Below are 24,730 nucleotides of genomic sequence, written 5' to 3'. Positions count from 1 at the left end.
TTGGAAAAGGCGCAAAGATGAAGGAGGCACCAGGAAGCTGGCAAGAAAATGGCCCCATTGATAACTGAGACTTGCCAATGGTGTCTGTAAGATTAGCTGAGCCTCTCAAATATCCCTAGATTTTCAGCCACTCAGGGGAAGAAGCCTCATAATCCTGTTGTTTTTATTCTGAGAAAGATCTCATAAGTGGAGATCAGCCAAGGGTGTGATGTTCTTGTTCATTGTGTTTTGTTCATTTTTTTCAATCTAGTGATGGAGTGTTCTCTACTGTGCCAGCCACTGTGCTACGAAATGGGCCCAGAGTAGAGCAGCGTGTGCCCTCAGCCTGGGAAATGCTCTGGTGTTTGGTGGTAAGCTTGCAAATTTCAAAGAAAGCAGAATAAGGCAGGGAAGAGGAAAGCTGAATATTGTTGTAGCTGGATTATCAAAGTGCCCAGTGTAATAGTAGTCCTCATTTGGGGGCTTTTTCCATTGGGAATTGGTTTTTCACTGTGATGTGAGAGAGGAGAAGGGATTTGGGACAGTTGGGACCAGAATGAGGCTGATTTTTGCTTTAAGGGACCCTTTCTCTGCTATTCCCAATAGATTAGTAGTTATCAGGGTGTAGTCTTTAGAGAAACACTGGATTTTGGGGTGATTTTCTTTCTGGATCCCAGAAATCATTAAACTCCTTGCAGATTGATAATTGTCTATTTTGGGTGTTCCATCTGTCTAAGATCCTTTGTATACTTGATTCCAAAGAGATTAAATCATAGACTGATTCCACTTCCCAAGAGTAGCAGTACATTTCAAGTAAGGGAAGGAGCCTGGGAAAGCGGGGCAGAGATGACCGAGATTCATTCTGAATTGGTCCAGGGTCACTTTCTCCCATGACCTACAATTACGTCCCCAAAGCTGACACTTTGTCACTTTGAGCGCCATCAAACTAGAATCATCTTTGCCATGAGTGGCACAAATGTGATTAATGTGAATTTTGAATTCTCTCAGAAATTTCCAAATTTTTGCTATGCTTCAGAAAACTCGATCAATTTCCATACACATTTGGCATAGCTTATAAATCCCCAAGTACTAAACTGCATAGTGTTGATCTACTAGAAGACAAGAACTCCTTTCCTGCCATATGTTTTTAAAATATTGAATCCATTACTCAAAACTTGTTACTAAAATGTCAAAAGGGGAAAATATCTTGGTTTCCCGGGGAATGGATGTATCATGGTAAAATGTCGTATTCTGAATCTGATAATCTGTATTTTCATCTCTTCTAGGTTTAAAATATCTATAGTTTATAATTTACAGTGTCTATAATAACAGTTAACATTGAACATTTTCTATGCCTAAAGCACTCTTCCAAGGATTTTACAAACATTTCATTAAATCCCCCAAACAATCCTGTGAAATATATTCTTTTTACACGAGAGAAATAGCAGCACAGAGAGATTTAAAAACTTGTCCAAGTTCACTGGGCCAAAAAGTGCCCAGTTAGCACTTGAATGATCCAGATCTTTCTGCCCTAAACCCCATATTCCCAAGCTGAAACCTCATTGGACAAATGGATAAGAAACGAGGCTTAGAAACTCAAAGGATTAAAAAAATTATTGAAATCCTTCCTAATAACCTAGTATGTTTTAATAAGTGTTTGAATATTGGATATAAACATACTCATACAATTATGTGCAGAACAAAAAAAGAGTTTGAACATATTACAAACTGTAAAGTCAATTGCTATTGTGTGTTGGGTGAGTTATGTTTTTCCTTTATAGTTAATAAGAATTATATTCAAACTACTTGTTGGTCAAGAGTAGTTCCAAATTTTCATTTGTTAGTACAAGTGGGACATTAATGTTTTCTCCCAAAGCCACAAAATAATGATAAAAATAATTGAAGTTATGTAGATATTTTAAATTAGTTTAGTTCCAAGTTAAATTTAAAATTTCCTTAAGAGGACTAGATATGGAATATGCATTAAAACCAAGAATATCAAATTGATCAATCTATTTTTATGGAAAGGTACAGGTTTTCAGATTAGAAGGTGTCATGACTCAAGTTCAGATAATTTTATGTCATGTCAAGTATTTCAAGCTAAGATTTTTTTAGTGGTATATTTTATACCTCCATTCAGCAACAATAAAAAAATCGTGACTGTAATTCAATACTCCTAGTGCTAAATATCAATTCATAAGCCAAAGAACATTTTAAGAACCTTATTGGATTATACCATAGTCAAGTATTCTTTCTTTGTCTATTTCTATCCAGAATCTCACCATAGAGCTATGATTTTAAAAAGCAATAAATTGGCTAATGCTTTCCTCACAAACAACAAATCTTACAGAAAATATTCAATCAAACTTCCCTAAAATCAGTTATGATTATGCATTCAGCGATCATCACAGCAATATCTCATCAGTGGTTGAATTACATTAAGCAGAGTAAAAGCTCTATCTACATTTAATTTTAAGCTGTTGTGCTGGTGGCCTACATGCAAATAACCATACTTTCCCTTTCAAGCTTGTAACAAGGCATGAGTAAAATGAACCTGTGCATCAGCTGTAGTACCTGCTTCAGGTAGAATAATGGCATGGAAGAACAGCAGCCAAAGGAGGAGGGCTTGGCAGCCCATGTTGGGGGGACTTCCAGTTACAGCAAAACCTGGAGTTTCAGCTTTATATACTCTCCAAGTTCACCTGTTGGAGGTGGGTCAGTGCAACCTGATGCTCTTCTCAGGCTTGGATTGGCAGGCACTCAGACCAGCACACTCATTTGTTTTGGCATATTGTGTGTATTTGCTATGGGAGAAAGGGTGATTCTACTTGTGAGAGGCATTCCACAGAACAGTTGGAAGTTAAAATCATAGAGAAGAAGAGTCAAACCATGTGCTGGTACCTGGCTAAGCAGATGGGCCCTCCTGACCCTTCTCTCCTGGGGAAAGAGGTCACCAGGAACCCTGGATCTCATGGAGGGCATCACTTCTTTTGGCATGTGGCTGTTCCTAGTAGACCGCTGCTGAAATTCTACTTGTCTTTAAATGCCCACACACTGCCTCTCCTCCTCTCTTGAAGTTTTCCTCTTATTTCCCAACTACATGTGTTTGCACCCTTCTCTAATTCTATGACGTCCACTTGGCACAGCTTTTATATTCTGCCTTGATTGTAATTAATACCTTAATACATTCTTAATCACTCTTAATAAATCCTGCCTTGACTGTCATTACTAGTGTTTTAGTCTGATTCCCTCCATTATCTTGTAAACTTCGAGGGCAGAACTTCTCTTTATATTGTTTATATCCTTACTTATAATATTGCTTACTTATGGCAGGCTTAGCGTGATGCCTTCTACTTAAATCTTTGTTGAACTGAACTTTGCACTACACAGGGATATCTGATGTTCTACAAATTATTACTTCCCTAACACATATTTTTCTCTTGACTTAGATTATTGCTTTATATAATAAACTATCCCATAATCTCAAATAATTCTTAGTCATCTAATAGAGGAACCCACCTTCTCTAGCATATGTCTAACTGCATATCCCTGTGAATGAAACAAAAAGACAAGGTTTTTTAGACCCAGTGGGTTCTGGGTTGTGAGACAGAGTTGCAAAAAAATATTTTTCCAATCTGAATATTCTAATCTTATTTATCAGGACCACTTGGCAATTTGGGTACATCCAATGTGTTGGTCACTACATCCAGCAGGAATGGTTTCCGGGCTTCTCTTGTGTGTGGAATATCAAAGATTAGATAGGTCCACACTTGGTCATGATGGCAAAAATAGGGTCATGGGTGAAGTAGAAGAGGGGTGAGAGTTGGGGCTTAGGTTTGAAGGGCCTGCATCTTGTTTCTTCCCTTGTGATTTGGGGCAATCCACTTAGCTTCACTGAGCCTTAGTTTCCTCATCTAAAAAGTGAGATAATACTATCTGCTCTGCTCTGCTTAGTGGGTTGCTGGGAAGACAAAATTAGGCGTATATAAGAGATTTATACATTATACAACCAAGAGGATTTCTCAATAGATATCTTTACAACAGAGATTTTGAGCTTTTCTGACAGTACCAATATTAAGTTGTAAAATAAATTCAGCCAAATTGAGTGAAGGTAGGGGAAAAAAAGGCATAGAAGGAGAGAGGGTATTACACAGGCAAAAATAATTGTAGCTGATACATCTCACAGACCAAAAGTGAATATTTATTCTCCCATAACTTTTCCTTGGAAGACTATAGAATGATAAGTCAAAATGAGTCCCAACCGTTTCAGGCTTATTCTTGGTAAATCCACATGTTCCCTTTCCTCCTCATGCCTAAAAGCATAAAACACATTGTAGCTCTTGGCAGAGAATCCTGGTTCCTGGGTGTTGACTTCCATTCATGCTGCCATCATCTGAGATAGATGTGAGTTATGTTGCATCCTCAGACACGGTCATCCCCCCACCCTGGTACTTGCTGAGGTGTCAGTGGCTCTGTCTGGTCTCAGGTTGCAGGGTCCTCGCTGCTTTGTTCAGCAGCTGATCATACATTTTGTAACTTTTATTCGTTAACATGATGAAAATAATATTCACTAAAGAAAATTATAAAGCACATGAAAAACTGCAGAAGGAAATAAAACCAATACCTCTATGTTACACACTGTTAGTATATTTCCTTTAAAGCTCTCAAACAAAATGTGTATATCCCTTTTGTTGTTGCTGTTGTTAGTTCATCACTAATTTTGGACTTGCGCCTTATGGTGGTATGGTTCTGTGCACCGTGTTTTTCAAACATTTCATTATGCAATGAGACATTTCCAGTTTAAATGTTTTTTAAAACATAACTATGATTCTGAACAGCTACATAATATTTCATTGATAGAATGCTGCATAATTCATTCCACTCTTCTTCTATTGTTGGCTACTGGCATTATTTCCAGCATTTGAATGAATTAGATGCATTTTAAAGCAACAGATTGTTGAAGATCAGCAAATTGTTTCCAAGTAGCCTCTGCTGCATTCCTAGGCTTGCGGTGGTCCCTGCACAGCTGACTCCACATCCATTTCGCTTTGGTTTCTCCCTGGAGCCTCTCGATGCTTCTCCTGTCTTTGCTGGAGCCTGTGTCTCTAAGGAGCAGGTTGCTTTTAGTACTGATGGGGTGCAGGGGACGCGTCAGTGGAGGAGAAGCTGCTTCTGAAAAGTGATAAGAATTAACAGGAAACTCCTACTTTCCATCATTTACTGTCCATAGAAGCAATAGATTCCTTCACTGGAATAAAATGCAGACAGGTTGCATTATGTTGGCATTTAAAGAAATTGAGACTCCTTGTTCTTTATGAGTGTTCAAAAGAAAACATTCCTTTCATCTGTTCTCATTTCAGCCCAAAGCCCCATTTATTCTACTAGGTTTGTGCCCAACTTGCAGAACTTCACTGGTCATTCAGGAAGTTAGATCCAGGTAGAAGGCAGAGGTCATGGATGCAATCCTACAGGGATTGGTTGGCCTCTTGGTTGCTTGGTCTCAGGCTGTCTGATGACTGTCTGCTGAGGGGCTGACCCAGAACTGCTGACAGTTACTGAGTGCTCCCTGCGGCTCCTGATTGTGCTTGGTGTTTTACACACGCGTCACTCAGCCCTCCCCAACCTATAGGAGGAGGATGTGGTGTGTTGCCCATGTGTTGCAGATGTGGGGATTGTAAAGCTGACTTGGTAGGGTGCTAGTTTGTCATTGCCTCCTTGATGTCTAGATCAGTGAGACTCAATTGAGTTTTATTTTTAAAAATGAATTTGTAGAAGTTCACACAGCTTACTAGAGGTGCAGGCCAGATTTTAATTCAGGGATCCTGACTCCTGCTGGTAGAAGGCAAACAAATCGTTTGGCTGCATCAGCACTAGCTGCAGCCTACGGTTGGAAAAAATACCCACCCTGCAAGATAGTGGTCAGGGGTAAGATGTTTGTGCATGGAGAATACACATTTTACCTGAGATAACTGGGACTGAGTTTATTATACCATTATTTATATTTATATCACCTTCCAGAAAAAGAATCAAGAGCTATGATAAAAGTGCAAACAATCTAAAAAGATATATAGTTTTAAAGCCACTAAGTGAGGAAACGGGAGAAACAAAAATAAAAGCAGGAGAAATAAATGGAAGCCAAGTAAATAAAAGCAGGAGAAATAAATGGAAGCCAAGTATAGAAGTGAGAAACAGGAAAATTGATTAAAAGAATAAACTATACTTGAAAGGGGGCATTTGCTACAGGAATAAAGTAAAATAAGCATTCTATGACTCCTTACATTTGCCTAGTATTTATTTACTGCCCTGAGTGTTTCACATTCATTATTTCATTTTAATTTTCTAAATAGTTCTGTAGGTAAGCAGAACATATAGTCTTACCTTCATTTTATAGATGTGAAAACTGAGACAGGGGGAAGCTGACTAAGCCCAAGGACAGCTGGTGAGAGAGTGAAGCTGTGGAATAAGAACTCAGGTTGCCTGGTTCTCATGTTCTCCATCTCTATATCTTTTTTTTTTCTTCTTCTTCTTTTTTTTTTTTAGTTTGTGTTTTTTCAGAAAGCCACAGGAGACACAGAACCTCTTGATAAAAAGCAGGTGAGTACTCTTTCTCTCTAAGGTGGATTGTAACTTTTATAATTTCTGGTGTTAGTTTTAACCAGGTGTGTAACACTAGGTAAGAGATTATGGTTGTATCTATGATGGTCATTGTTAAACAGCTCCACCAACCCAGCTACCTACCTTTTCCCCTTGTACAGAATGTGGCCCACCTGGGCCTGTGAAGCAGATGCCAGCTCTCTTTCCTATGCCAACTGTATAAAGGGGTGGCACTCTATAAAAGGTTATCTTTTTTTTTCAAATAGCATGATAAACATTTTAATCCTCAAGTGATAAAAAGATAATCTTGATATAAGTATATTTCTGTCACAGAAACCAGCCAACAGCTAATATTATAAAATGTGGTCCTGCTAGAAATTTTAAACTTTTATTACTTGATAAGCCATCAAAATCAAATAGATTTATCTCCTTGCTAGAATAGAGGTTGTATTTCTATGACAAAGGCACAGTAAAGGCAAGCTAGCCTAGAAACTACTTTGACTGGTTCTTCTGAACAACTTTTTCTGAGTAAATAGTGATCTCAGATGACAATTCTGATAAAACTCACAACGCTAGTGCTATTCCTACATGACAAAGCCATTCACAAGATGCAAATTATAGTGCCAATAAATACACAGAATTGGCAGCATCCTATAGACTGAATTCAAAGTACCTAAGTAGAATAAATTGGTTTGCTTTTTTAAAACTTATTTTTTGAAGAAAATATTTTTTAAACAAGAGAAATTGAATGTACAAGATTTTAAGCCATGGAAAGTTATATTTTAGTCTCTAATATTCAAGATTTTCCCCAAAGAGTCACACAAACTGATTCATTGTGACTTGCTGTCTGCTGGGTATGAATAGATGTTCGTGGTTCTTTTTCTTAATCCTCCTGTTTTTCTGAGCTGCACTTTCTGCTTTGCCATCATCAGCATCTTGAGCTTCTATATCACAGTTATCTTTGTAATCTTCTCCTATGAAGTAGCTATTGATTATGGCACTACATAGTCATCAAGAAAGTGCCCCATGTATAATCTGTAGCAAAGACAGCCTTGACAGCATTCAAGTCTCCACTCGCAAGAATAACTTAAGAAAGAATCAACAGAAGCTGGTTTGTTCGCTCTTCAAATATTTCCCTGTCTCATGCATTTTTACAGCTTCCTTTCATAGTGGCATTCTTTTTTTTTCTCCTGGGTAGGCTCACTTACCACTCAGTCTAACACATCTGCTCTACCCAATAAGAGGAGATCAGAATTGTCTGACGATGATCTTATTGAGTATATCAACATCTCATTTGTGAAATATCATTCAGTTCAAAAAGAAAGTCCATTGTAAAACTCGTAGACTCACCAAATTCTGAAACTTCACTCTGGAATATTTCAGGAGCTCCAGAACATGCTTGAGAACTGTATTTAGGAGCCAGTTAACATTTTTCAACACAGTTCACCAAAAATGAGGAACTCACTAGGCAGTGGTTCTCAACCTTGACTGCATAATAGAATCCCCTGGGGACTGTTGCAAAATACTGATATCTGGGTCCTACACCCAGGGCTTCTGATGTAATTAGTGTAGGATATTGCATGAGTATCAGGAGTTATAAAAAGCCTTCCCCATAACCACCTCCCCAGGTGAATCCAACGTCAACCAAGGTTGAATCTCAGTCAAGGTTGAGAGCCATTGCTTCTGGATCATCTTTTCCTCCACACTTTTCCCCTCTCCAAGTTTTGCCTTCTTTTCATTCCTTCAGGCAGGTCCCTCTGCAATACCTGGTTTCTTTTCACTTCATCTTCTTTGGGGTCTTCTGCTACAATGAAGACTTTCTATCTCTTATCAAACAGAGGTTGATAGAAACCAGCATACGTTTTTTTCAAGATTAATAATTTCCTTATAGAATGTAAATTTTCTTTGGGCAGATTCTGCTGGAAAGATTGTGATGATGTGTTAGTTTGCTAGGGCTGCTGTAACAAAGTACTATAAAGTGTGAGGCTTAAACAACAGAAATTTATTGTTTCACAGTTCTGCAGGCTAGAAGTCTGAAAAATTGTTGGCGAGGTTGATTTCTTCTGAGGACAGTGAGAAAGAATCCATTCTGTGCCTGTCCCCTAGATTCTGGTGGTTTTCTGGTGTCCCTTGACATGTAGAAGCATCACCCCAACCTCTGCCTTCATCCTTACTTAGCACTCTCCCTCTGTGCATGCCTGCCTCCAAATCTCTCCATTTTTATGAGCACATTAGTCATATTGAACTAAGACCCACCCCAAAGACCTTTTAACTTGATTACCTCTATAAACATACTGTTTCTAAATAAGGTCACATCCTGAGGGTTATGACTTCAACATATGAATTTTGGGGGAGACAATTCAATTCATAACATACAGCATTAACTGAATGCTCAGTCACCACAGGCAGGATGAAATCTTTATCTTTATTGACAAAGTCAGCATGTGTAACTTCAAAAGTCCTCCGTTACAATGTGAAAGCCATCAAAATGGAGAGCTCCAAGTCACACTCTGCTCCTTCATTGCCATGTCCTGTTTCTTCATCCCTAATCCCACCATAGTCTCCCCATGTCCCTCTCCTGAGGTGTGTTTGGCCTCTGCATGATCATCAGAGCACTAAGCTACTTCAATATCGACACACAGTCCTTTGATGTCTCCATTTTCAACACTTTCCCCTCCATTCTCCTTATCCTTTGTGCCACAGCTAGTTGGATTCCTTGGTCAAATGTTTCCCCTTCCTTGTTGCAAGAACGCCTAACTCCTCAATTGCCCAAACACAGTGACTGCAGTTGGGATGTAGTGACAGCAAGGACAGCAAAGATGAGAGTGTTTGCTGCTGAGGTGACACAACTGACAGAGGTGGCAGGGCTAAGGTGAGAGTGCTGGTGGAGGCTGCCTCAGGGGGACCACGGTGGGTTATAGTGGCTAAGGTGGCTGCAGCTGCAAGAACCACCAGCCTTGCCTGCGACTGAAAGGGTGAGAAGCGCAAGCGCAGGGCAGATGGTCAACTCAGTAGCTGCTGTCAGGGTCCAGAGATCATTTTTTGTTTTGAACACTACTATTAAAAATGTTAACAGTAGATTGCCCATTTAAAGAATCGATGGACTTCTAAACAACAGAGAAGAAAAGCACTACCTGAAGTAAGCAAGAGCCCAGCCAGCCATTTGGAGATTCTCAGCACTGAACATTAGGGCTCTTCCTGGGACTCTGTTTCGAGGCACACAGTTGGAAGATCATGACAACGTACTCTTCTTGATGTTAGATCACAAAGAAGATATACGGTAACTCCCTCCTCTTACCCACCAAGGTTCCAATACCTGTAGGAGATGCTTTGCCAATAAGGTGTTAAGATGGTTTCATATTTGCACATGGTAATTCATACGATCTTTTTATGCATGCTCAGTTAGGTTCAGCTTTCTTGAAAAAACACAAATCCTCCCCAGGGTGAGCCCAGAGAGGAGTGAGGAGTGTACAGGGAAAGTTCAAACTGGTTATTTGCATCATCCTCTCATGATACAGAGAAAACTTCATGTCCTTAATAACAACTCTTAAGCTCCACCTCAATTGGCAGAAAAGGCCAGGGTCTCACACAGGAATTTGCAAATTCTGGGAGAGCAAGCAGGGTTGCTTCCAGACAGAGGACACATCACACATTTCCAGGCAGGGAGAGATAATCAGGGGGGAACACCTTGCATTTTGTGAAACATATGGGAGGCTTTGCCCCAAGATTATGGTGATACTTGGCAAAGTTTCCTGAAAAAGGAAGGGTAAGTCAGGATTGACACCTGCCAGTAGGGTTGCTATTTGACCAGCACAGATTGCTATGGTTGTACCACTATAAAGATTGTAAATCTTTCTAACTGTTGGGTAATGAGTCCCTGAGCATCCCCTATAACCACTTGGAGCCCCAGCTCCTTCCCTGATCCAGAACCTAACATCAAACGTGAACACAGCATTAAATCCAGTCAGTGGCCCACGCTGTGCCCTGTGCCAGGCTCCAGTATTTCTAATCTCACCCTGCCTATCAAAGAAGATTACTGAAGCTGTTAATCAGGTTTGTTTTGGAAGCAGTTGCCTTCCAAGAACCTTTATTACTATTGTTTTAAATATGTGTATATTTAAGTGGGTTATGGCAGGTACAGCTGATAGACTGGTGCCTGCTTACGGTAAATGTTCAATGAATATTAGTTGGTGTTATTATTAATTTTGATGGCATTCCTTGTTTTAGACGAAACGTATCATTTAAAGGTGGTGACAATGGGAACTGCTACACCCTTGATGCTCAGTGTTTTTCTCTGTGAATTTCACCAGCCTCACATTCCACTTCAATCTTCTTATCAGACTGATTGGTACCATTCAGTCACCACATCATTTCCTGGGGAATCTGACCTCAGATTATATTGGGATTGGTGTTTTTTTGTTTTGTTTTGCTTTTTCTAATTTTAAGTAGTATGACCTTGGGAAAATCACTGAAACTTTCCTTCAGTACATTGGCTTCTTTGTCTGCAAAACTCTGCAAACCAGACCTCCCCAGAGAGAATGAGTAGGAGGGGTGCGTAGGAACCGCTGCCTTGGCAGGGCTATTCTATGGGGAGGGACAGCCCTGGCTCCAATGCAGGCTCAGCTGTGATCAGGAAGTGACCTGTCCTTCACACAGGTTACCCAGGTAGTGGCAGCTTCTATGGATTCTCCTCTCCAATTTTCTCCAACATCTGACATCTTCTTTTACAGATTCACAAATAGGACCTCCTGGAGGCACAAACACTATAAATGCAAAATCACCCTTTTTATTCATAATCCTTCCTTGCAGGATGGGGAGAGAAGGGACTTTTTTTTCTCTTGAGCAGTCTCTGTCCTTGTACTTTGATTCTAATACAGTTTCCCCAGTCAGATCTTCCCTGCTGTGTCTTAGCCACCTCTCTCTTTGTCTTGTATAAATTCCCATAGACGGGGAACAACAGAGCTGGAACTTGAACCCATGCAACTCCCTTTACTGGGAGGCTATCATTTTCTTCTCAAAATGAAAAAGCCTAGGCTCATTCTCTTCCTTCTTCCACCACCGTGTCTCATTTGTGGGAATTGCTCTCAGTACAACCCAGGCCTCTGAGCTGACTTGTTGAGGGTCTAGGTCACATGATCATATTAGCAACATGGGGTTACTACTGCTGGAGTGCACATCACCTAGTTAGAGAACGAAAATGATTTGTTTTTCTTATTTGTGCTTAAAGTTAATCACCACCCCTTCTCCTCACTTTCCTTAAAGCTAGCTTGTGCCTGTGGGTTTGGTCTGCAAAACACATCATCTTTCATTTTCACTTTCTGGAATACTATATCTAAATTAAACATTAGACAGAAATAGGTACAGTTCTTAAGAATTAGAAGAAAGCTTTATTCTGAAGTACAGTGTATCAACTCTCGGCAGAATAGGGAGCAAGATCTCTATCCCAAGTGCTTCTGTGGGCTCACAACTTATCTGGGCTCACCTTCTCACTGGCTTCTAGCTTCCCTTGCTCCATTTGGATTTGGTAAACAAGTTCCATATCACTTTCCAATATTATGTTTTAAGTTTTATTCAAAAATCAAGCATTTAAAAGTCTACTTGGAGTTGTAGAAACTTCTTCTAAAGTATTATAGAATCAGAGCAACTGAAATTGTAGAATGAACAGCCTTCTCAATCTTTGTCAATGGCAAAATGTCTGTAATTTAAGGTGCAGTAACTGCACATGAGAACCTAAACAAAAACTTGTACCATAAATACTTTAAGTCTAGCTAAAATCTGACAGAATCAGGTAAAGTCGCTGTTTATTTTTCCCATGCACTTAAAAGAAAAAAAAAAACAAACATGTATTTCTTTAACTGGCCTAAAACTAGGATTCTTAAAACTGTAAGTGACCTTTTCAATATCTGAGAAGAAATTTGCTAAATTTTACAAACCAAAAACATCTGTAAAAATTATGCAAGTTTATAGAACACCTCCTATGTGGATTTCTTGGCATAAAACGAGCAAACATCCTTTTTCTGTTTCGTTATTTTTTAAAAAAATAGTTGAGGAATATTTTCCTCTAATAATTGCCACTCACGTTATAGTGTGGATAAGTATATATTCTTCAATAAACTTGTAAAAAATAAATGATAACTACAAGCTTCCTTAAAAAGAAGAATGTCTTGGTAACTTTTTGATGGCTTTTGCATTGGAAGGTTTCTTTTATTTATTTATTTTTTTCATGCTCAATCATCATACTAGTTGCCTATGCTTAGGCTATCCTAAAGCCATAATCTATATTTACAGGTGGAGTTGTTTTTCAGTCCATATTCCAAGAACCTTTATTACCATTGTTTTAAATATATGTATATTTAAATGAGTTACCAAGCTGCTTACAGGCAGAAAGGAACATTCCAAATATGGAGAGGCTCCCATCCCCCTAGTCCCCTGCCCTGTCTTCTTTGGTGGGACCTGCAGAATCACAGTCTGGTTTGCCTGGCGCCATCTTCATGCCAGGTTAATACAGGAAGTTGTTATTTCAAGATAAGAGAAACCACAGTTAACACCCTTCCTCCATAATCTAGTGGCGTCTTGGAATGGCTAAATCATTTGTGCATTGGCCTATGGAGACTTAAGAGGATCTCTGGCCTGATTGTTCACGGAAGCTGTGAAGACATGAGGAGCGGTGCTGTTTAAAATCATGGTCTCCTCGATGACACCATCAGCTCAGGGCACACCACATTCCAGAAAGTGTCTTCTAGGTCAGTGCTTCTCAAATGTTAAAGTGCATATAAATCTCCTGGAGATCTTGTGGAAATGCAGAGTCTGATTCTGCAGGTCTGGGCTAGGACCTGCACCTCAAACAAGTTCCCAGATGAGCCCAACGCTGCTGGCCCAAAAGAAACAAAGTTGCGACTCTCTATGTGGGTCACTCAATAAGAGGTGCTCCTGAAAGCACGTCCCTGGACCAGCGGTGGCAGCAGCAGCATCACCCAAGACATGCAGGCTCTCAGGCACCACCCAGAACTACTGAGTCACAATCTGCATCTCAACAAGTTCCCGGGTGAATAGCAGGTGTGGTAAAGAGTGAAAGGAAGCTGGCCTGGGCAACGCCCTCAGCTGCTGCCTGTGAAGGATCAGACAATGCACAGCCTACATCAGAGGGATCAAATGATGCACAGCCTCCACACAGATAGCGTGGGGGTACTTTGTCCATTAATCTAAAACTATTCCAAATCAAAAAGTTTATTTTTTAAAAGGAGTACACATGGTGTGATTCAACTTATTAAAAATTATAGAAAATGGAAAGTAACCTATAGTGACAGAAAGCAGATCAGTGGTTGTGGGACAGAGGTGAGGGGAGAGAGAGATTACAAAGGGCATGAGAAAGCTTTGGAGGATGGTGGATATATTCATTATCTTATTGTAAGGATGGTTGTTTATATACATAAAGCCCGCCCATCAGATTTTATATCTAAGTATGTGTAACTTATTTTGTATCAATTATACCTCAATAAAACTATAAAAAGAAATTTAAAATGTTAGAAATATTTGTTCTTAGATATAAATAATCTGCCCCTAAAATAGAAATAACCTATTAGACTCATCACTGGCTCCAGAAACCTATTACAAGTCCAGCTCACCAGGTCCCCAGGGAGGATGAATGCCCCCTTGGGGTTACAGACAATGGTGGACTCCACCCTTTCTTGGACCAAAATGTTTGTTTGTGATGACTGGAGTGATACAGTGAATATGCAGAGACTAGTATTCGCCACAATCTAGGACACTCAATAGCTCTTTATTGAGCATTTCCATGAATGTAACTTCTCATTCTACCTTCCCAACTACCCTCTAAGACAAGTCATATTACTATTCTAGTTGTACATATGAAACAGAGGCTTCCCAGTTTACATGACTCCCTAGAGATAGTAAGCTGTATATACTGCTGGTGGGAATGTAAGCTAGTTCAGCCTTTGTGGAAAGCAATCTGGAGATCCCTCAAAGAACTGAAACAAAACTACCATTTGACCTGGCAATCCCATGATTCAGTATATACCTATGTGATTCTATGACAAAAACACATGTATACATATGTTCATCACAGCATCATTCACAATAGCAAAGACATGGAATCAACCTAAAAGAATAAACCCATTCTCCTATGTGAATTAATGCAGGAACAGAAAACCAAATATCACATGTTTTCACCTGTAAGTGGGAGCTAAGCATTGGGTACACATGGACACAAAGAAAGGAACAATAGACACCAGGGCCTACTGCGAGGAGAGTGAGGATTAAAAAACTACCGATTGGATACTATGCTTATTACCTGGGCAATAAAATAATCTGTACAACAAACCCCTGTGACGCATAATTTACCTATATAACAAACCCACATGTACCCCCTGAATCTGAAATAAATGTTGGAAGGAAAAAATGACATAGGCATTAATGTCATTTTTTTCTCTTCACACCCCACCCAGAAATAGGGTTGCCTGATAATACACAGGATACCCAATTAAATTGGAAGTTTCAATAAAAATGAATAATTCTTTATATAAGTAAGTGAGACATATCTGAAATTCAAATTTAACAGATGCCCTGTATTTTTATTTGCTACATTTGTCAACTTCATTCAGAGAGCCGGTTGTTAACATTTACTAGCACACCAGTGACTCCATACCCATGCTGTTGACCATCATACTCTAGGACCTCTTTATTAGGATCATAGCATCAAAACCCATTAGAAAAGTCAACTAACCCCTCAGGGTTTTATTCTGTGACCTCAACTGACCACATTTCTAAAGAGAAAATTCAGGCATCTAGAGATATATTTTTTGGAGCCTTTTTTTTTTTTTCTTTGAGACAGTCTTGCTCTGTCACCAGGCTGGCATGCAGTGGCATGATCTCGGCACACTGCAACCTCCACTTCCCTGGTTCAAGCGATTCCTCTACCTCAGCCTCCCAAGTAGCTGGGACTACAGGTGCGTGCCACCATGCCCGACTAATTTTTTGTATTTTAGTAGAGACGGGGTTTCACCATGTTGGCCAGGATGGTCTTGATCTCCCGATCTTGTGATCTGCCTGCCTCAGGCTCCCAAAGTGCTGGAATTACAGGCATGAGCCACCATGCCCGGCCAAGCCTGTTGGTTCTTAAAATGTTCATCTATTGGCCTTACCGTGAAGATGAATGCCTACTATATTACCTCTCCAAATCCAAGAACCCAAGCCCTCCTGTACTTCAGAAAAGAATTCCTCATGCCCTTTGGTGGATTTTAATAACAACAGAAGTAACCACAAGGGGATTACCAAGGTCTCCTTTCAGAAAGAGAATGTGGTGTTGGACAATGGTCTCCATTTAATTGGCCAGGGGAGACTAGAGAAGATCTCTCCTCATGAGCCCTGATGTCTGTTTATCATCTGCTTGGCCCCCAGTGGGACAGACTCCATCTCAGAGGGAAGGTGCTTGTTGGTACGGCCTGCAAAGAACCCAGCAGAAATTCTGGGGGAAAATACAAGACACATGTGGGCAGGAATGTCAGCATTGTTGACGAGAATCTGAAGTTTGATGAAAATCACCCTTTCAGGGTTTTGATTTCCCCAGTTAATAATCTGCTCCCTTAAGAGAGACAGAAGAAGCAAAGATCAAGCTTGTGACACCTCGGTGTGGCTGAAACCTCTCCCAGAGGCCTAAATGAGAATTGGCCTCTCCTGCTTCTGGGTCTCACTCTTCTGGGTGAACCTCTCAAAAGAGGCTCCTCAAAGAGGCACAGCTGACCCCATTCCTTGATAATGGTTTGGAACAAGCCTGCCTAAGCCAGGTCTCCTCAACCCTGTGCCAAAAGGAAGGAGACTGAGGAAGCTGAGCATCAAAGACTCTTTCATGCCAAGAGAGGTGGAGGCTTAGCCTGGAAACCAGGATGTCTGAGGCACATTGCTGTGGAATGCGTAGAATTCTGTCCACAGGTGTTCTGCAAAGGCTGTGCATCGTCTGATCCATCACAGGCAGCAGCTGAGGACATTGCCTGGGCCAGCTTCCTTTCACACTTTACCATGCCTGCCATTCACCCGGGAACTTGCCGAGATGCAGATTGTGACTCAGTAGTTCTGGATGGGGCCTGAGAGTCTGCATGTCTTGGGTGATGCTGCTGCTGCCACCGCTGGTCCAGGGACAAGCTTTGAGGAGCACCTCTTATTGAGTGACCCACATAGAGAGTCGCAACTTTGTTTCTTTTGGGCCAGCAGCGTTGGGCTCATCTGGGAACTTGTTTGAGGTGCAGGTCCTAGCCCAGACCTGCAGAATCAGACTCTGCATTTCCACAAGACCTCCAGGAGGTTAACGTTTAATGTTTGAGAAGCACTGACCTAGAGGACACTTCCCAGAATGTGGTGTGCCCTGAGCTGGTGATTTTGTAGAGGAGACTATGATTTTGAAGAGCACAGCTCCTTATATAAGGTGTGGATCTCATGCAATGTTAAGAAGGAGCACCATTTCCATGCTTCAAAGCGGCTACCTGCATAGACTTAGCCCTGGAGAGAGGGAGATGGCGGATGGGTCTTTGGAGAGCCAGACTCTGCAAGATCCACCAGAGGCAGCCAGAGCCCAGGGATGGCTGCAGGGGCAGCTGCAGGAGGGTAGGGAATCCCCAGGGGTTTGTGTATGACTTATTCACACACCCTCACACTTTTTGGTAGCCATTATAAAAATAAGTTGCAAAATATACTTAAAGGAAAATAAGGTGGAAAAATAAAGTTAATAATATGAGGATAAGAAGTTAACAAACTTCAAAAGAAAAAATATCAAAGGTTTTAGAGAATGACATAGGAGAATATCACTGTATGAATGTGTGTATGTGTCTTTGTGTGTGTGTGTATGTGTGTGTGTTTATGTGTCTCTGTGTGTGTGTGTATGTGTATGTATGTGTATATTTTTGTGTATGTGTGTGTATGTGTACGTGTCTGTGTGTGTATGTGTTTGTATGTGTATGTGTATCTATGTGTGTGTATGTGTATGTATGTTTGTGTTTGTATTTGTATGTGTATGTGTGTATGTGTTTGTATGTGTGTATGTATACCTGTGTGTGTATGTGTATGTGTGTATGTGTGTGTATGTGTGTGTATGTGTGTGTATAATATGTGAGAGTATCACTCCTACTTGAGGTAGGAGATGATTTTTTAAACAAGACATGAAAGCACTAACCATAAAGGGAAAGGCTGATAAATTAGAGTGCAGCTAGTACAAAAATAAGGACTTCCGTTCATCAAAGGACACCTTAAAGAAAGTAAAAAGGTGAATTGCAGAGTAGGAGTGGATATTTGCAACGCATTTAACTGACAAAGGGCCGATATCAAGAACATATAAAGAAATCTTGCATATCAATAAGAAAACAAAAACTAGAATATAGTGAGCAAAAGACTTGAATAGACATTTCAAAAGAGCAATCTCAATGGCCAATAGAAAAAGTGTTCAATTTTATTTGTAACCAGAAAAATGTAAATGAAAACCATCCAAGATACCACAACTTATCTACCTGTATTGGCAAGATGAGTATCAACAGGGATTCTCATACACTACTGGTGGGAATGTGAATTGGTAGAGAAAAGCATGCACGTAATCCCAAGGAGACATGTACAAGAATGTTCCCCAAATCAGAAACCACTGCAATGTAAGCAACAGATGACTGATAAATAAATCGTAGCATCATCATGCTAAACAACAATAAAAAGGAATGTACAAGGATATCAACAAGAGAATTGTAACTTTTTTTCATAATAAGGGGCACAAAGCAGACACAAAGGAATACATACTACATGAATCTGTTAATATAAAGTTCAATAATGGGTAAAACTATGTATAAAAACTAAAAGCCTGATATTTTAAAACATTTAAGCAAATTATTAAAAACCTATGAAATATAAGTAGGTGTAATGGTTAATTTTATGTCAACTCAATTAGGCCACAGTGCCCAGGTATTTGATATGATCTATTATTCTGAATGTTTCTGGGACAGTGTTTTTGGATGAGATTAACATTTAAATCGGTGGCATTTGAGCAAAGCCAATTGCCTTGTATTATGTGGATGAGCCTCACGAAGGCCTGAATTGAATAAAATACTGCCTTTTCCTAAGCAAGAAGCAATTCTGCCATCCGATGGCCTTTGGACTTGAACTGCAACACTGACTTCTTCCTGGGCCTCTAGCCTGCCAGCCTACCCTGCAGATTTTTCACTTGCTAGCTTCTATAATCATGTGAACCAATTCCCTAAAATAAATAATAAGTAATAAGTCTCTCTCATATGAGAGAATTGGATTTTTATATATATGTATATGTGTATATATATATTTGTATATATGTGTGTATGTGTGTGTGTACATATACACACAAATTGTATTGCCTTTTCTCTGGAGAACCCTGATACGATAGGTAAAAGTGTTTACAAATATTAAGAATAAATGAAATATGTATAAAAGGTAAAGGGTACAAGACAAAGAAATAAAGTAAACATGAAGTAAAAGATAAAAGACAGATGTGAAAGGCAGGTCAAGAGAATTTGAAAATGAACCAGGAGATGAGATTGATGCCTATGAATATAAGTCAGGACAAAACCAGGTAAAATTCAAGAATAAAACCTAATGTAAAAACAATTGAGGGGAAATATCTGTAAAAGAAAACAGAAGCAAAAAGCCTGGGAATGACAATGAGAGAAAGAGAAGAAGAGAAGGAAGTGAGCTAAAAGCAGTAGTTTGTGGAACCAGGTGTCAGAAAACCGGACTTGCCCATAATGTAGAGCCTTGTTGCTGTGGTGACACCCTGCCTAGGTGTATCCTGTTGCAGGAAGTCAGGGACCCCAAATGGAGGGGCCGGCTGAAGCCATGGCAGAAGAACACAAATTGTGAAGATTTCATGGACATTTATTAGTTCCCCAAATTAATACTTTTATAATTTCTTACACCTGTCTTTACTGCAATCTCTGAACATAAATTGTGAAGATTTCATGGACATTTATCACTTCCCCAATCAATACCCTTGAGATTTCCTATGCCTGTTTTTACTTTAATATCTTAATCCCATCATCTTCATAAGCTGAAGAGGATGTATGTTGCCTCAGGACCCTATGAGGATTGCGTTAACTACACAAATTGTTTGTAGAGCATGTGTGTTTGAACAATATGAAATCTGGGCACCTTGCAAAAAGAACAGGGTAACAACAAAGTTCAGGGAACAAGGGAGATAAGACTTTAAACTATGACTGCCAGTAAGCCGGACGTAACAGAACCATATTTCTCTTCTTTCAAAAGCAAATAGGAGAAATAATGCTGAATTCCTTTTCTCAGCAAGGAACATCCCTGAGAAAGATAATGTGTCCTGAGGGTAGGTCTATAAACGGCCCCATTGGAGGTGGCCATCTTTTACAGTCGAAGCTGAGGGGATGAAATAAGTCCCAGTCTCCTGTAGTGCTCCCAGGCTTATTAGGCAAGGAAATTCCCACCTTATAAATTTTGGTCAGACAGGTTGTCCACTCTCAAACTGTCTCCTGATAAGATGTTATCAATGACAGTGCGTGCCCGAAACTTCATTAGCAATTTTAATTTCGCCCCATCCTGTGGTCCTGTGATCTCGCCCTGCCTCCACTTGCTTTGTGATATGCTGTTACCTTGTGAAGCCTGTGATCTCTGTGACCCACACCCTATTCGTACACTCCCTCGCCTTTTGAAAATTGCTAATAAAAACTTGCTGGTTTTACGGCTCAGGGAGCATCACGGAACCTGCCAACATGTGATGTCTCCCCTGGACACCCAGATTTAAAATTTCTCTCTTTTGTACTCTTTCCCTTTGTTTCTCAAACCAGCCGAGATGCTTAGGGAAATAGAAAAGAACTCATGTTAAATATTGGGAGTGGGGTTTCCCCTGATAGTATCCTTTCTCACCCTCCTTTTCTCTGAAGTCTGGAGGAGCTGGACCCTGACAATGGCACCTTTACCTGCCTGTACCTGCTGTGGCAGGGCCATAACTTTTCCATCTAAATATCTGGAGTTGACCAGGCTGCTGATGCACCAGCAGCCCTGGAATATCTCCACAAGCCCATAGCCTGAAGTAACCTTAGTGTCACTGTGTATTTCCTTTTGGTCTTTTATTCCTCTTGTATATTTGTATTTTTACAGCATCCAAATTATATCCTACATAAGTTTTATATTCTGCTTATTTTTGCATCCCATTATGTCATATTATTGAAAATTTTTTAAAGACTCAATTTTTAATGGGTACATGACATTCCATCAATTGGAGTCCAACAATCCCATCAATTGTTCCAGAAATATTTGTTGCGTGCATATGATGTGCCAGGTGTTGTATGGATTTTTCAAGGTCACTCTTAATTAGCAGTTGAGTGTGGGACACATGGGAAAGCCAATGAATGCACTGCAAAAGGCATTTTCTTCACTGCTCAGAGGCCCTCTGCTGATGCCCAGGCTCGCAAATGGTCCAGGTAACTGAATTTGCCTGTGTCGACTGGAAAAGTACCTCTGTATTTTAGCACCTACATGGGTCTGAGCACTGGCCCAACTCACAAATATCCATTGTGGATTTCTGGTAAGGCAAAGGAATTTTAGGACCGGTTTTTGTCAAAGATAACATGGCAATCTTTTTCCATAATCTGCTTCTTTACTTTTTAAATTTATGTTTTCAAATACCTAATACATTCATGTGGTTCTACATTCAAGACGATATAATCATGTATACCATGAAATGGCTCATTCCCACCACTTCATCTGCTGAATACCTACTGTTTCCTTAGCTTTTTGTGTATTATTCTGAAGTTTCTTTATGCAAATACAAATGCATACATGCTTATTTTTCCCTCTCCAACACAAAAAACTATTCTAGAATATATATATGTTATCATCTTGCTTTTTCCATTTAATTATGTTTCTTGGAGTTATTTCCATATAAGTAAAGGTCTTCCTTCCTTGATCATTTTGACTCCTATAGTCCTATACTCTTATGCTACTCCATTGTATGGCTAACTAGAATTCTCTGACCAATTACTGGTTAATGGGTATTTGAGTTTGCCATGAGGTTTGTCACCTCAAACAAGGTCGCACTGACCAACCTTGTGCGTAATTTATTTTGTACCACATAACTGGCAAATACATTTAAAATTTTGATACATATTGCCAAATTACCTTCCATAGAGTTTTGGCAATATCCATTCCCACCAGTGCCATTCTTAACCACACCTTTGAACAGGGACTTAGGACAATTGTTTATTGAGTTAGCAAACTGAACATCTGCCGTACACCATACCCTCTGCTGAAAACCATGCCCCAAAGAAGAATAAGATGCTGTTGGTACCTTCTTTCAATAGAGGGAGAGACAGATTTACCAAGAAATCTGACTTACCAAGCAAGTCGGTATGTGAGAAAGCACCATAGCATCATGCAGAAAGTGCTATGAGAACGTGGACAAAGGGTGATTTATTCTGCAAGGAGACATTCAGAGGAAGCAACAATTAAGCTAGGTCTTGAGAGACAAGCAAATTGCCAAGGATAAGAGAGGTATTCAACACATGAGGGGACTGTGAACAATAGCTTAGACGCTTGTTTTGAGAATGATGGATAGTGTGGCATTGATCAAGCATGAGGAGCTAAGGCTGAAGAGACAAGCAAAAGCCAGTGAGCGAGACCTTAGTTGACTGAGTCTTCCTCTTGTGAAAACTGAGCAGTCTTGTGGGTTTGTCAGTGGCAGTGACATGGGCAGATTGCCTCCCAGCCACATTCTCTATCCATTCTCTTCCTCTGGACTCCAACACACCAGGAGCCTGGCAGTGTGTGTCCATTTCACCCCAGGGGATCATTCAGTGTCTCAAACTCAGACCTCACAATAGCCCCCAGGTAAGCCAGTTATGATGCAAGAAATGTTTGTGACTTACCCTCGGGCCCTCATCACATTGTCTTAGAAACAAACTCCAGGCATGAACACCTCCTGTCCTAGCTTATTGGCAGAGTATGATCAGAGAACGGAAGAATGACTGTCAGAGGATTGAAAAACAGAGGGCTAGTGACACAATGGCCCAAGAAAGGAAGAATGAAAAGCCAGTCAGAATATTTAATACTAGCTATTCCTTTCAGGATCAAGCCCCAGGGTGTTGCCAAGAGGATCTGAGTTCTGCTTCACCGTTGGGGTGAGTCTGACTTGCACTTTAGTCTGTCCATGTCAGAAAGAGGCCAAGTGGAGAAGCCTACCCAGTGGTTACAGAAACTCCTGCTCATGGCGGCCTCAGCCTGCCTGGTGCAGAATAACCCTTTATGAGCCTTCCTACTCCAGAAGGGAAAAGTAGGAAGAGCTTTTCCAGAATTCTGATAATTCTGATACTCCTGCTTCTCTTCTTGCAGGACATGGAGCAAATTCTACAGATCAGACCCACGGATTGCCCTCGGGAAATACTCCCCCTTGGAAAAAGAGATCCTAGTAAGTGTCCCGCAGTTTTCACACAGAGGGGCCCCACTAAAGCCAGCCAGTTTAGCTAGGGGGAGCCAAAGGTTCAGAAACCACCAGTAACAGAGCCGCCTCTCCAACAGTAGACTTGTATTGGCTGAATCTGCTAGTGGCTTCCACACTTGCACAGCAAAACACCCTTACCGACAAGTCCCACTTATAAATATAAGTAATAACAAATGATGAAAACAGTTATTTCTTCAGCTCTTACCTTGCACTGGTCACTTTCATATATGTTGTCTTGTCGAGGCTTCACCAAGACCCTGTAAAGTCAATAAAATTATTCTAAATTCATTGTAGGTCAGAGGAGAGTCAGGATTTGAGCCCAAGGTTATCTGACCCAAAAGGTTCACCTGTTTTCCACTACAGAGGGGCTCAAACACTTTCCACAATGGAGGGAGAACCAGTCACTAGCGAATTGTTTCTGTGGGTGCCACCTGCCCCTGCGGTCTTGAGATTTTAATAATCCTTTCTGCATTGTCAGCATCTAGGTGGCATTCACACCATAGCAGCAAGAAGGCTTTTGGCTTACAAGCACGAGGAAGAATGCCAAATGCTCAAGGAACTACAGTTGTCATCTCCAGACTACAAACGGGCAACGGAGTATAAAAAGGAACATTCCTTACCTTGTGCTATTTGTGCACCCCTAGAAAAAATATGGACAGCAAAGGTGATTGTGCCCCTAGAGGCATTTAAAATGCCACAACGAGAGCAGGTGAACGTCAGTAAGCACATAGAGAGAATGAGGCTTGCTCGGGCTCTGGGAAATCATCAGCGTTTACCCTACATTGAAAGGTTTACACGCTCCTCATTTCTGTCTGGGGTGGACCTGGGTCCAATGGCAAAAAATAAGGCCAGACAAAAGGAGGACAACTATGACACCCATAATTGTGATGATGCCAACCAAGATGAGAAAGAGGTGGCAGAGGGAAAAAACACAAAAAGACGAGAAATAAAAATGAATGTAGTTTTCAAGTCAAAAGAACCAAAAAAATGTTTGACATACCATGGAAATGATCGCAAATCTCTCCTCCCCACAAAGAAACCGGAACGCTCCATCACAGGCCTAACGAACCGAAATCTTTTCTGCGTATCAGAATTCCCTGGTGACTTAATGCTAATGAATCAGGATTTTATATCACGGAGAGACCACTTCAGTGATGTGGTCAAGACCTACAACCTGGAAGAAGAGAGCACCTGGAAAGAGCGCATGCGTAAAGCAACTCCTTATCATTATTAAAGTTTTATTTATTGCCCAGGGTAACCACGTGTCCTGGTCCTTATTATTCCTGCCAGCTGTGCCCCAGGCTCCTTGCCACCCCATCTTATTTTGGGACTTTGGCTTCCCCTGCCCAGTCTCCAGGAGGGCCTCAAGGTAAGACCTACCTGCTGAGGCTTCCTGACCTCAGGCAACTCTTGGCTGTCGCTCCCACCCTCAGCAACAGCCCAGGCCTTCTCCTAACCTACTCCCATTGGGCTGTGTGTCTGTTATCTATTTCCATGAAACAAATCACCCCCAAATTTAGTAGCTTAAAACAACAATCGTTAATTTTACTTGCAATTTTGTGGGTTAGCAATTTAAGCTGGGCTCAGCTGGGTGCCTCTCTTGAGCTCATCTGGGTTCCTCATGTGTCTGTAGTTAACTGCAGGTAAATTAGTTGACTCTCCTTCTGCGAACTG

General features: G+C 40.6%; 1 protein-coding gene across 2 annotated transcripts; it reads left to right on the top strand.

Annotated features, from left to right (window-relative positions):
• Window positions 1-294: 294 nt before the first annotated feature.
• C9H10orf120 (chromosome 9 C10orf120 homolog) lies at window positions 295-24,314 on the top strand. Of its 2 annotated transcripts, XM_077945220.1 has the most exons (5): window positions 295-350; window positions 6,520-6,573; window positions 22,684-22,736; window positions 22,948-23,023; window positions 23,535-24,314. In XM_077945220.1, the coding sequence occupies exons 1-5, from the start codon at window positions 333-335 to the stop codon at window positions 24,288-24,290; spliced, it is 957 nt and encodes a 318-aa protein (XP_077801346.1). In that variant the 5' UTR covers window positions 295-332; the 3' UTR covers window positions 24,291-24,314.
• The last annotated feature ends 416 nt before the right edge of the window (window positions 24,315-24,730 follow it).

Source organism: Macaca mulatta, chromosome 9, assembly GCF_049350105.2.
Source record: "Macaca mulatta isolate MMU2019108-1 chromosome 9, T2T-MMU8v2.0, whole genome shotgun sequence".
Taxonomy (NCBI): Eukaryota; Metazoa; Chordata; class Mammalia; order Primates; family Cercopithecidae; genus Macaca; species Macaca mulatta.
This window is presented reverse-complemented; position numbering and strand designations above follow the sequence as displayed.

What these genes read in the sequence shown, in the direction of transcription:
- C9H10orf120 (XM_077945220.1), top strand. An exon ending in AACCTCTTGATAAAAAGCAG is followed by an intron (nt 6,574 to 22,683) that starts GTGAGTACTCTT and finishes TATTCCTTTCAG; the next exon opens with GATCAAGCCCCAGGGTGTTG. An exon ending in CCTTGGAAAAAGAGATCCTA is followed by an intron (nt 23,024 to 23,534) that starts GTAAGTGTCCCG and finishes CTGCATTGTCAG; the next exon opens with CATCTAGGTGGCATTCACAC.